This window comes from Dermacentor variabilis, chromosome 11 (genome assembly GCF_050947875.1).
Source record: "Dermacentor variabilis isolate Ectoservices chromosome 11, ASM5094787v1, whole genome shotgun sequence".
In the NCBI taxonomy this organism is placed as follows: Eukaryota; Metazoa; Arthropoda; class Arachnida; order Ixodida; family Ixodidae; genus Dermacentor; species Dermacentor variabilis.
Window position 1 is genome coordinate 26,134,761 of NC_134578.1, and position 12,246 is coordinate 26,147,006.

Sequence of the window (12,246 nt, forward strand, 5' to 3'; positions counted from 1 at the left end):
GAATAATCGAAGTTTCGTATACGAACACTTGATGTGTAATATTTCATTCGTACACGAAACTTAACGATTGGGTATTTACGGATATTGAAACTAAGTAAGTAATTCGCAACCATCCTCTGATAACGTTACTGTGTTCTGCCTGCTCAACAGAGTGTCGCAAATGATCAGAAGAAAGGCGACAACAATTTTCGGAGTAATGCAGAGACAAAATTGGTAATGGAAGCTCTGTTCTGGGTTTCGCAGCTGAAGCGTGGCGCTGGCTAACACTTTGGCTTACATCATGAACATATTGTTACGGGGAGCACCTCTCTTGAGTGTCGAAGAAACCGCACCTCCACCAAAATGTTACGAGGAGGAAAAGACGTATAATATATTGACAGGTTATATACAGAAGGATGCTTCGAATGTCACTGAAGATGGTTACCGAACCACACGGACATTACCGAGCGTCGTCTTCTCTCTCTTCATCTTCGTCGCTGACAGCGCCTCGTAGCAATATGCATAAATGGCGTATATGTTGCATAATATGCATAAATGTTGGCATGGAACAGCCGTTGCCGTAGCACGGTTCGTGATGCAACGCACGCGTGACGCGTAGGTGTGTTGTCGCCCACCGGCAGCAAAATATTCTTTTTTTTTTCAATTTCATTACCGTTTAGCTTATAATCCAACAAAAAACTACAAATCATTTCCCCTCTGCCTTGCTTGCTTTGACGCTATAGCTGGAGGCTGTGTTTATCAAAGCTTGTATTACGCTAGGTTATACAAGTAGAGCCTGCTGTAAGCGTTCGTAATGATGGTGTGAGTTGCACAGGTATAGTGCAATCAGTGATTCCTGCGGATGGCCCTTCGGAGTCTGCTATCTCCGCAAAAGTCGTGCAGGCCGCTCTATTGTAAACCCGGTTGTGACATAGTATTGAGCTCACGCTGTACACTATATATGCATATGCTGCTTGGTCGTTGCGCAATGGTCAATTATGGGGGCATTCGTACGCCAGCTGCACAGAAACTGCAGCGACGTTTTTTTTTTTCCAGTGGCTTTGTACAGTGTTTTGAAGTACATAAATTTATTCTACTCCTTCCGTAGACGTTTAATACACTAACATTAAAAGCAATATGAGGGTGTTAAACGATTATCTCGCAAGAGCTGCGCTGAGATGTGGGAAAGAGGTTAGACAGGGAGACATGAGCGACCGGATTGGCCGACGCGAAAGCTGACGTCGCCATCAGAACGCTCGGGTCGAATGAATGGAGAAAATGCGAGCGTACCATGGAGGGTGAAGGCAGCGCGTCTTGTCGCCTTCGACCGGTGACGTGGCATTACTGATGGCCTTTGGTGGTGATCTGCATTGATGGTGACGTGCCATTACTGACGTTACTGATGGCCCGGTGAAGCGGAACTTCGTCTCTTCGATTTGTCTTTGAGTGAGTGAGTGAGTGAGTGAGTGAGTGAGTGAGTGAGTGAGTGAGTGAGTGAGTGAGTGAGTGAGTGAGTGAGTGAGTGAGTGAGTGAGTGAGTGAGTGAGTGAGTGAGTGAGTGAGTGAGCGAGCGAGCGAATAAACTTTTATTGGGTCCAGCGAAACGCGATAAAACGCACACCCGGCTAATCCCACGACGGGACTGGCAGGTCTAGCCTGCCGGCCCGATCGCGGGCTCGCTGGACGGTCAGAATTTTTTCCTGAAAGGCGAGACTTCGCAGGAGCGCGTCCCACTCTTCCTTGGTGAACTTCGGGCCCAGCGACGCGCACTCCCAGAGCATATGAGGCAAAGTAGCAACCTCACCACAGGCCACGCAAAAACAATTCGAATAAATCTCGGCATATATGCTGTTAAGGGACGCCGGATTTGGGTAGGAGTTCGTTTACGGTCCTCGACAACCACGATTACCGTAGACTCTGCTTTGTGCATTTTGCTTAATGGAGCAGCAGGTGCCGAGCAAAACATTTATTGCCAAACATTTATAGTCTTTCTCTCAATGCTTCGATCCTTTTTTCTTTTATGTTGCTTCAGTGGGAGCGATCAATCTGTGATTTTCTTCGTTTTGTTTCAGCTCTACGCTACGTAGGGTTGATGGCTAAATGAAAACATTGCCTCCGCAGTGTCTGAACACACGTCATGCAGAAATGTTACTGCTCCATGATAGGCAAGATCTCACAGCTAACTGCTTTAATAATCCCACGCGTGCTGCAAAAGGACGCTAATTAATAACGTGCGGTTTGCCAGACTATCGAGTAGATCACGCTATATATATGTAGTCTTTGTATTGTAACGAGATGCATAATTAAACCAGTATTTTTTTCATTACTGCGATGAAGTGCTAGAAGCTGGGTTTTAGCTGTCAGCCTTTCCGCGTTTCGTCTCGCCGACTATTCTGCTGTCGTGAACAATGGTATTCTTTTGTCTTCGGGCCTCATCCTCGTCCTGAGCTTCACCATCGAAATGGGGCAAAAAGTAATGATAACTTTTCCCGCCGCGGGTAGCATATTGCTCGCACTTCGGAAAACCCATGACCTAATGACATTTTGCCAATGAGCATATATGCCTGTTCTGCGTACTCAAACTATAAACCACGATGGAACACAACGCATGCGCTTAGAGACCAGGTCCCATTCCTCTCAAGGTGCCGCAGCGCTGAATAAAGTTCGGCTTCAATAGCGTAAACCTATAAATACCACCGGGCTTACTGGCACGACATTTCCGACGTCGTTTTGTTGCATTAAGTGATGGTTGAAACCCTACGCGGCATAGGAAAAGATTATGACAATTGTCGGAGCGCTCCAGAATATGTAATACTTCATTTTATGAAGGAGTTTTTGTTTAGGTTCCCGGAAAGTTCATGTGTTGTGACGTCATGATACACCCTCTTGCTGCATCCCTGCGATCGCTGCAGCCGCTACACGTGACCGCAGCCAGAGGAACCTCGTTATCCCGAATCGTGCAGGAAATCCAGCAAGGCTCTGGATCGAGAGTCGTAGCCAGTCCAAGCGCACAAGTCAGCATGTCGGTCACGGCATAGGCAAGGTCGCCTGATCAAGAGCTCCCGGATGTGTCGTGTGGTAAATCCTCAGCAGATAGCACACATCCACAGTCTTGCGCCAATGTCATACATTTTGCGAAGGTGAATAAATGTATAAACATGCACTGGAGGGCTAACGCCTCACCCAGCGATCTCTGATCACCCAGCCCTGTCTTGCGCCAGCTGACCCCATCTTACGCGTGCCAATTTTCTAATTTCATCACACCGTGCTGGAACATCGGCTACCAAATGCACCTTGTCCATGGCTGGCCGACTGTTCGTCCAGCCCCGACAGTGGGCATATGCCAACGTTCCTGAGGTAAGTAATCCTAATCATCATCGACAGAGAAGAAAAGAAGAACGTCAATCGACGGCCATGAACCAGGAGGGACTCGTGAACCGCATGTCTTCGACCGTGTTGAGGTCAGCGTCGGTGTGCAGGGAGCAGGAAGAGCCGCAAACCCCGTCACCGGTCGTTGGAGGCGGCGTCCCAGCCACCCGAAGCCAGCGGGCGGCTGCCGTTTCACGCAACATGTACATGATGTTGGGCCCAACCAGGCGTTGCATCCTGGCCACCGCCCTCGTGATCGGGGGCCTCTGTGCGGCCGGCCTGGTCGTGTTCTTCACGCAGCGGGCCATCTACGCCCGCATCGAAGAGGTGCGCGAGCGCTTGTGGTCGGTTGAGGGCCGGTAGACCACATTTCTTTCCGCGATTATTTAGGGTTCTAGGGAAAACGGTTTGCAAAGCAAAGATGCGCTGACGAAACCTGATGGAAGCATTGTAAGTTGGGTCAGCGACGCCTCGATGTCGCGTTATAGTACAAATATTTGTATTCTTCACGGATCGCACGGTTGTCTTTCGACGAGATTTCTGTAGCCTTTTGTGTGCTCCAGCACACTGTGAAATGAACTAGATTGTGTGCCAGCTGACTCGAAGCCGAATTCGCTTGACTATCTCGGAACATGACGATGAAGACTCCGAATCAAGAAGAAAAAAAATCTGCCTCCCTTTATTGTCCTGTGCACAGAAGTACCGACACGAGATTTCCGACTCTTCATGTTTTTTGCATTAAATGTAGGTCCTTGACATTGAAACCTTCCAAAAAATACTCCAAGCCCCAGAGCTCCTTAAGTAATTCGTTGCATTAACTTTCATCTAACACGTTTCGATTTCGTTTCCCAAGAGCTGTATGGGCCGTGACGTCATGACGTAGGAGGTGGCCACGTGTATTGATTACGTGGCTGCAGAACATGCTTCTACATCGGGCTGATCAAAGAGTAGCAGAGAATGCCAAAACGTCGCGACGTCCTGCTCCCACGTGGTCAATGCACGTAATCACCTTCTACATTATGACGTCACGATGGATACGCCTCCTGGGCGAATTTTTCAGAGCGCTCTGGGGGCTTCCCAGAATATTTTCCCCAAGATTTTGATGTCTAGCACCCTCATTTCACGCAATGAAATCGAAAAGTCGCATACCTCGCGTCAGTACACGTTTATACATGCGCTGTAACTGTTCAAAATACCACGTACCAGGTATATCCCGGCAGCAAACTCTGTGTCTCGGAGTTTCCGAATATCGTCTTTGTCTCCCCGGGCTCGCAGCACCAGCGCGTGCGGCAGTATTTGCGTGATGTTCTCGGAGAGACCGGGCCGGAGCGATACCCGGGCGCCCCGTTTCCGCAGCAGGAGTTCATATTCGCCTGCCAGACCGAGCACTGCTCCAAGGAGGGCAAACACCTGCGCCGAAACGTCGCCTGGAGCCTCGACCCCTGCAGGTGAGTGCGACTGGAGCGTGCTGCCATCGTGTTCACAGAAAGAATTCGGGCCATCCGTAAAATACTCCAATATAGATCATCCACCTGTTTGGTACTACGACAAACGAGCGTGGTTTGGGCTGATTGCAGGATGGGCGAGGGCGCAAACGTGAGCGGCCGGAGTGGTGCAGCCACCTGGTGGCGCAGAGCTCAACCAGACAATGTCAGAGTTAATATATTCCAATAATACAACCAAGTATATTCTACTTCACTGCTGGTGCAAATTTTCAGCAGCAACGTAATCATGAACACGATCACGCCGCTGTCCAAATTTTACACCAGCACAGAAATCATGATATACTTGCGCCTGTTCTTGTCCGGTTGAGCTTTGTCGCGCGAATAAGTGATGCCGCCAGTCCGACAGTTCACCTTTACGCCCTTGCCCATCCGGCAAACCTCCCGTGCTTGCCGGAATACTGGACGCTATAAACCTCTAATTTTCGAAATACCGCGGAACACTCAAGACGGCAACATAAGTAAATGAGCGTTACAGCAGCAGCGCTGGTGGCATCATCTCGTGATGCTTTTTCGAACCATGGCTCGGTGGACTTCGCCTCTGCGATCGTCGCGCCGGTGGACCATCGAGGTACAGTGAACTGCAATGGCGGATGCCAATCGGTGGGAAACTCATTTGCGTAGCGTCAGTGCTCGCGCAGTAGGGGAAGAAGGAAAACGACATCCACTATACGCTTATGAATGCTTTTGCCGACGCATTTGCACAAGGTAATAGACAGAACGTGCTCCTTTAAATCCTGCTTCTGTGCACAGCATCCTAGACCGTGCAGTACGCCGTCGATTTCTGAGGCCGTGTTCTGTGTTACAGTCGGGTTTTGTGTTAAATGGCGCCATCACCGCTGCTGTGCTATCTATAGTGTCCCTGTGTGTTGCCGGGATGGAGTGTTGAAATGCGACTAATATTTCGAATTGTGCGCATTTGCTAAATCTTTAAAACTGGGGTTGCATTAAAATATGACTGCCTCCAAACTTGCCATACGAATCACTACCCACCATAGTCTAGTAGAAAAGTTAACAATTATTGGTAATTATCTTCGGAAACTTAGGTAAAGGTTCTAAATTTTAGGAGGCGTGGTATAATTTTAATGCGAAGCATTATTTTCCTCATTCTTGACTCTTTGCAGTACGCAGCTAAGTTCCTGTCTGGCCTCGCTTTAACAGAAATAAAACGTGTGACTGGTTGAGAATCGGACCTTTGCCGTAGAGCACAGCAGCGGCCCATCGTTCTAATCATTAGACCACGACTTTTTTTTTTGTTCCCCGGATTTAGCCCACGATCGCACGCATATTTATACCTCATTCCAAAGCGATCCAGCTCTTAAACATTCCGCATGTGCTCCTCGTGCCACTTTCCCGGCTTCTTTGCTTGTGACAAGCGCTTCGACGCGCCGTGTTAGAGTGCATTGTCTCCGTGACCGGTCCGCATTTCCCAGCGCTTTCCTCGTGGCAGCTTTCGCTACATGGAAACTGTGCCACGCTGTAACGACTCCCTGATCGCCCTAGGTTATAATGCCTCAACATTTGTTCCACGGAGTACAAATGCCGTTGTCATTTTAACATACACCACGTGACATATAGCCATAGGTACGTAGGTACCATAGGTACGTCACAATCGATGTTTCCATTGCTTGCGCAACCCCCCCCCCCCCGCTAACTACGTAGGATCCAACAACAGCCATGCCGTAAGCTCGCGTCGTACGGCCAGCGTAGAAATCGGGTCACTGCCGACAGGCAACCGTCTTCAACGAGGTCGTCCTCGTGGTGTTGTCCTACGCCCACACGCACACACACACACACTATACTCGATTTAAATAAACACGTTGGTACACGCGGTATTGTTTCGCGAGACCTCGAAAAATGCTGGATAGCGGTATACCTGCAAAATGCGCTTCGCATAACATCGCTTCCCACATTTGCGTGGGTTGGGCCCAATTTTATATATTGAGTATCACTTTTATCATCGTGCAACAAAGGCTAGTACGAGTGCTCACAAGCTAACACTCTCTCGCCTCGGCGTTCATGTGTATGTCACCGTACCCTTCTGAAGTCGCTCCTGCATTGCATTTGGGCAAAGCAGCGTGTTTATCAGAAACAGTGTATCACCGAACGACCCCCAATTGCAGCTTTACTAGAAACCACTGCATTTACAACTGTGTTACGAATAATATAAACGCAAACTCCATTCCAGTGCCCATCATCCCAGCGCAACTCTGGTCACCATTCTCTGGAGAACTTTTGGCGAAAAGAAGCTGGAATGATTGCGCAATCAATTCAATTCCAGAATGGCAACTCCGCAACCCTGAATTAGAGCATCCTCATGTATCGCATTAATTTCCATTGCCAGATCGGTGTTGACCTTGTGCGAAAGGTTTCTCTCAATCCTGGACAATTGAATAGCACACTATAGTTTCTCGCTGTCTTGCTTTTTCGTTCTTTCTTTCTTTCTTTCCTTCTTTCGTTTTCTTTTCTTTTTTATCTTGGTAGTGTTGCCTTCTCCTCGGTGCGTTTCAGACCAGAAGACAAAGCAAAGCGGCAAGTTCGCCCAAAAAGACAAAAAAAAAAGACAGCGTGAACAAAGGGCAATTCTTTATCTTTGAAGCACACCTCTCTCGACAGCTTCGTTGCCCGCGTGCCGAAATAGCTCAGTTGGGAGAGCGTTAGACTGAAGATCTAAAGGTCCCTGGTTCGATCCCGGGTTTCGGCATACTTTTTAAACTGCATGCGGATCTTTTTTTTTTTTAATGTACAACGCTGATTCAATCAGTGGGACGCCCAATTTCCTAACTAAATGTCGTGCATTCTAAAAGATAAGAATAACATTGGAAACTTTTGCTTCAGTGGAACCAATGTATGAAATTACATTGTGTCGGCGCTTAGTTATGCATCCAATTTACCAGAGTAGCAATGTGGGCTTGCTGGTATGGCATCGCTTTCTGAGTTTCTTTAGCGCGAGTAAGACTGGACCCAGGAAAACAAACAAGAAACATGGCGCAGACTTCCAACAATGTTGGAAATTAGCGAAGTGCGTGTCCTGCGTTTCTTTTGCGTCTTATCCGCCTTAAAGAAAGACTCAGGTCAACGTGCGTTCAAAATACGGGCAGACAAATAATGAAACGAAGAACAAAAGTGTTTGTGTTGTACCAACCGTTGCTTTGTTTGTACGTATTTGCCTGCCTTCAAGCACCATGAAACCTTGCGAACTTGCTCAACTTCCACTCGTAGTACAACAGTTACACGTGCTTGTTTTTCGTTTCTCCAAATTTATTTTTGATAATAATAATTGTTTTGCTTCCTAGCTACTCACTTGATTATCGATGGGCAACTAGGGCCACGCAGCGTAAACATGCAAATGTTTCTGACAAGTCGGTGTTATTTGGTGACGTTTTCGTTTTGAATTACATGCGCGCGTGCCGAAATAGCTCAGTTGGGAGAGCGTTAGACTGAAGATCTAAAGGTCCCTGGTTCGATCCCGGGTTTTGGCAAACTTCTTTTTCTGATCTGTTTATCATCTTATTATTACTACGTTTTTGCTAGTTCCAGCGGCGTAATCATTATGCTGCCGAAAATTTACGCCAGTAGCAAGGTAAAATACAATTGTTTACTACAAGGTTAACCGTGTTGGCCTGGTCGAGCTCTACGCCACCAGATGGCTGCACCGTGCAGACCGGTCTCTTTGCGCCTCCGCGGTAAAACGCCCGTGCGTTTGGCGTAATAGGCCGGAAACTGTACGTCCCAGGGCACCCCTGCTAGCTCCTTTTTGTTGTTGTTGTTGTTGCGCTACGCGTATCTGGCGACAGTAGAGACGTTTAGCGTGTCCGGTATTCGGGCAAGCGCGGGCGGTTTTCCGGTTTAGCGGCGGCGTCAACGTGAGCGGCCAGATTGGTGGCGCCAGCTGGTGGCGCAAAGCTCAACCACACAAACACAGAGCTAATAGTGAGTTTTAGTTTAGGGGACGCGAATGGCTTGCGTACGCAACAACTAGGGGCGACAATACTGCGCATGCGCAGACTCCTACGTCAGCGTCTGCGCATGCGCAGTACCGTCACCCCTCGTTCTTGCGTACGCAAGCCGTTCGCGTCCCCTAAACTAAAGCTCTGTAATGGTGCACACAGTACCTTAAACGTTTGCGTCCTGCGTGCGTGCCTCCTGCTGGCAGGGACTTCCACGAGTACGCGTGCAGCGGCGAAGCGAGACGGCCCTCGCTCAGGGAGGACGCGCTCAACCACTTCCTGATCGAGGTGCGCTCCGTCCTCGGCAAGTGGGGAGAGTTCCGCTGGTCGAGGACGCCGCCCATGCATTCGAAGGTGAGCTCTCCTCAAAAGTGAAAAAAGGGTGTAAATGTAAGGGTAAGGGTGTCATTTATGTAACGGACGCCCTAATGGTGTGAGTTATAGGCGCATTTACACCCTTTCTCGCTTTTAAGGGTGTAAATTATTTTCTATTGTAGGCCCAACAGGTGACACCGTTGTTACTACGGGAGAAAAAAAGAAAACGGTTCGATGTATCTAATCTACGAGAGGGCACCATGGTATGTACAGCGCTGGCAGTGCTTCGACATGGAGAGGCTAAACAGCTCCACTAAAAAAAATCGCCCTCGAAGACGTGTGTGGCGCAGTTTCTCAACCATCCGCGTGCGTTAAAGACTGAAACGTTGTAATAAAGCCGTAATCGTGTGTCCAGAGTATACGCGTGCGTAGAACAAAAATGGGTAGCTTTCTCAGTTAATGGCTTGTACCCAGTGACGAGAAATAAATGGTAAAATCGGCCTTCGCTTAGCATAGTCGTACTTCGAAAATAACACATCCGTCATAATGAGATGCTGGTAATGGGATGAGCCGTCAATTTTGAAGCTGTTAATCGTAGCGAAAGAGGCCCTACTGCTTCGAAAATGCTGTTATTTTATTTCTCTCTCTCCCTCTCTACCAGATGGTCCCGCAGCATTCTTTAGCGGATGCGAAATGTTCAACCAAGCATGTCGCCCGGTTGTAGCCGTTTTACGTGCGTCCGAGTAGACCGCCGCAACGCTGCGCTAAATCTCGCTACTGATTGCGCCGTGTCTCGAGTAGGGAATTTCAGGTATACGGGTTGAAGTGCTGGCTTATGACGTCAGCCACAAATTTTTCTTGCAGTGAACAACTGTTTTGTAACGTGAAAAGTCCAGCACTAGCAGAACAACAAAAGTCGCTATAAGCTTCAGTGAGTATTTCAGACACTGCGAACAGTATTTGTGAGAACCCTGCTAGTCGACACGTTGATAATCTTGAGATTCTCGATTTTTAGGACTCCATCGGCATTACGGGAAAACTTTGTAAGAACTCCAGTACCACCTGGAGCTCTTGGAGAACGCGAAGAAACACCCCTAAAGCTGGAGAAGCCCGCAGCTTGCGTTCTTCAGGAGAAGAGTTTTGGTGCAGTGCACCCCCCTCTTATTTTTTTAACGCGACAGCGTTAAGGAGCTCGTGTCGCAGAAAAGCCGGTGTCGGCGGCGTTGGCCGTGAGCGATAAATCCCAGCAGGCACTTCATGAATAAAAAACAACTTGCAAGATGGGCTGGGTGGTAATCGAACCAGGGTCTCCGGAGTGTGAGACGGAGACGTTACCACTGAGCCACGAGTTTTTTTTTTATTTGCTCGTTACAGAAATGCCATGCGAATACATTGTGAAAAAGAGAATCAGCTTAGCATATGCTGACTCTCTGAAATTAAAAACGCTTGAATTTAGCCAACTCATCGAACAGCGGCAACCAATCGGGCGGTTCTTTCTGGGCTTTGTACACTTCACGCATGTAGACGACACTTTCAATAAAGTTTTCTCGCACAGAATGGGCATTCACATCAGCATGACATACCGACATTCTTGTGGACCATATGCTATGGAGGCTCAGCAGCATAATAAGGTCATATGGAATATCGTTATTACCTGTGTCTAAGTATCTGATACAACGTGGGGTTATTGGTAATGCTTTCTTTAATGTTCGTTGTAAGATGTCCCAATGAAAAAAGGGATCCCAACAATCAATGAAGACGTGATCGACAGTCTCTGGTTTTTTACACATTATACAATCGGTGGTCCACGGCACATATATTCCTTTATCGGCCAGCCAAGTCTTTACAGGCAAGGTATTTGTGTGGAGTTTGAAGAAGAATGATTTTACCGATGGTTTCACAGGCATTCTTTTGACCCTTTTGAGGACATCATCGCCTGAACCTCCATAGTATGCTAACCTATACATTGGAACTGGTATTAATGAGTCTATCATATCATGGTACAATTTCTTTCTTTTGACGGAACTTAAATATTCTAGCGAGAATCGAACACTAAGTTCGATGCTTCAAAGCGGTACAAAAGCGCCTCTAGTGAACGCGGTGTTGCCTTAGAAACGAGCTGTTTCTAAGGCTCAGGCGTCCGTCGCTTGCTCAGGCGCACATTTCGTTGTCGCGCCGAACGCTGCGTTGCTCGACGCTCACCGCGTCCGATGCGGGGCGCGTAGTCGCTGCGCCGTAGCCCATTGTCTTACACCCCTTGGCGGGTCGACGGGAACGCTGTCGCGTTCCACTCTTGAAGGCGAAGCTTAAGCGTCCTCCAATTTTTTTATTTGTTTCACGAACAGCTCGTTCGCACCAAAGCAATGCTAATTGAGCGAAGGTTGGTGCTCGTATACACCGCGGGGCAAACGGTCGACGTCGCACACGATGGAGATGGCATCACGGGGGGCACAATGACGAGATGACGACGATTGAGTCGTGGCAACAGCACAATGACCGTCAGCACGGCGTGGCTTTTTTCGGCTTCTGTCGTTTGTGCGCGCATCTGCTTCCATGCATACCGGCCGGGCCTGAGTCCACCATGCGGTTTGCTTGCATTGGTCGAGTACTCTTCAGCAAAGCTTGCTTTTTGAACGCTCCCGGACGTTTCAGACCATGGCTGCTGGGCGTCGTTGGGTGCTGCTGCATGCCGTCTTACCGAATACCTCACGCTAAAAAAAAAAAAACGAACTACGTGCTCGATGGCGGAACGAACCTGCATATTCCAGCGCCGCCGCCCTATCCTGTAACCATTAGGCCACAATCGCACGTATGACTTCCGTCGTTCGAACGTTAACTATAGCTCTGGCATTACCGCCACGTGTGTCTCATTGCGTAGCCCGGGTGCACGGAAGCACGAGGACGCGCGCGTAAGTCGCCTTTGTGCCCTAGACGCAAGGATATGAAAATGAAACGCTTAACATAGATTCCAAAACGTGCGTTTCAGTTTCAGTTTCAATTTATATTTCTTTAAGTAGATATACATGCTCACACGAGTATGCAGAAGGAGGTCCCAGAGCACGTCGGTGAAAGGGGACCTCCTGTCAGAAAATATGCACATGAGCGCAAATATGCAGCATAAAACAGCAATA

General features: G+C 48.4%; 1 protein-coding gene and 2 non-coding genes across 3 annotated transcripts in view; all 3 read left to right on the forward strand.

Annotated features, from left to right (window-relative positions):
* Positions 1-3,393: 3,393 nt before the first annotated feature.
* LOC142564497 (neprilysin-1-like) overlaps positions 3,394-12,246 on the forward strand; it is a 38,932-nt gene continuing 30,079 nt past the window's right edge. Inside the window, exons 1-3 of the mRNA XM_075675515.1 lie at positions 3,394-3,675; positions 4,624-4,796; positions 9,007-9,154. Of these exons, the coding sequence (XP_075531630.1) occupies positions 3,394-3,675; positions 4,624-4,796; positions 9,007-9,154 (603 nt within the window). The remainder of the gene's footprint in view (positions 3,676-4,623; positions 4,797-9,006; positions 9,155-12,246) is intronic.
* Positions 7,482-7,554, forward strand: TRNAF-GAA (transfer RNA phenylalanine (anticodon GAA)). The gene has a single exon. It is a non-coding gene; the product is annotated as a tRNA-Phe (tRNA).
* On the forward strand, positions 8,260-8,332 carry TRNAF-GAA (transfer RNA phenylalanine (anticodon GAA)). The gene has a single exon. It is a non-coding gene; the product is annotated as a tRNA-Phe (tRNA).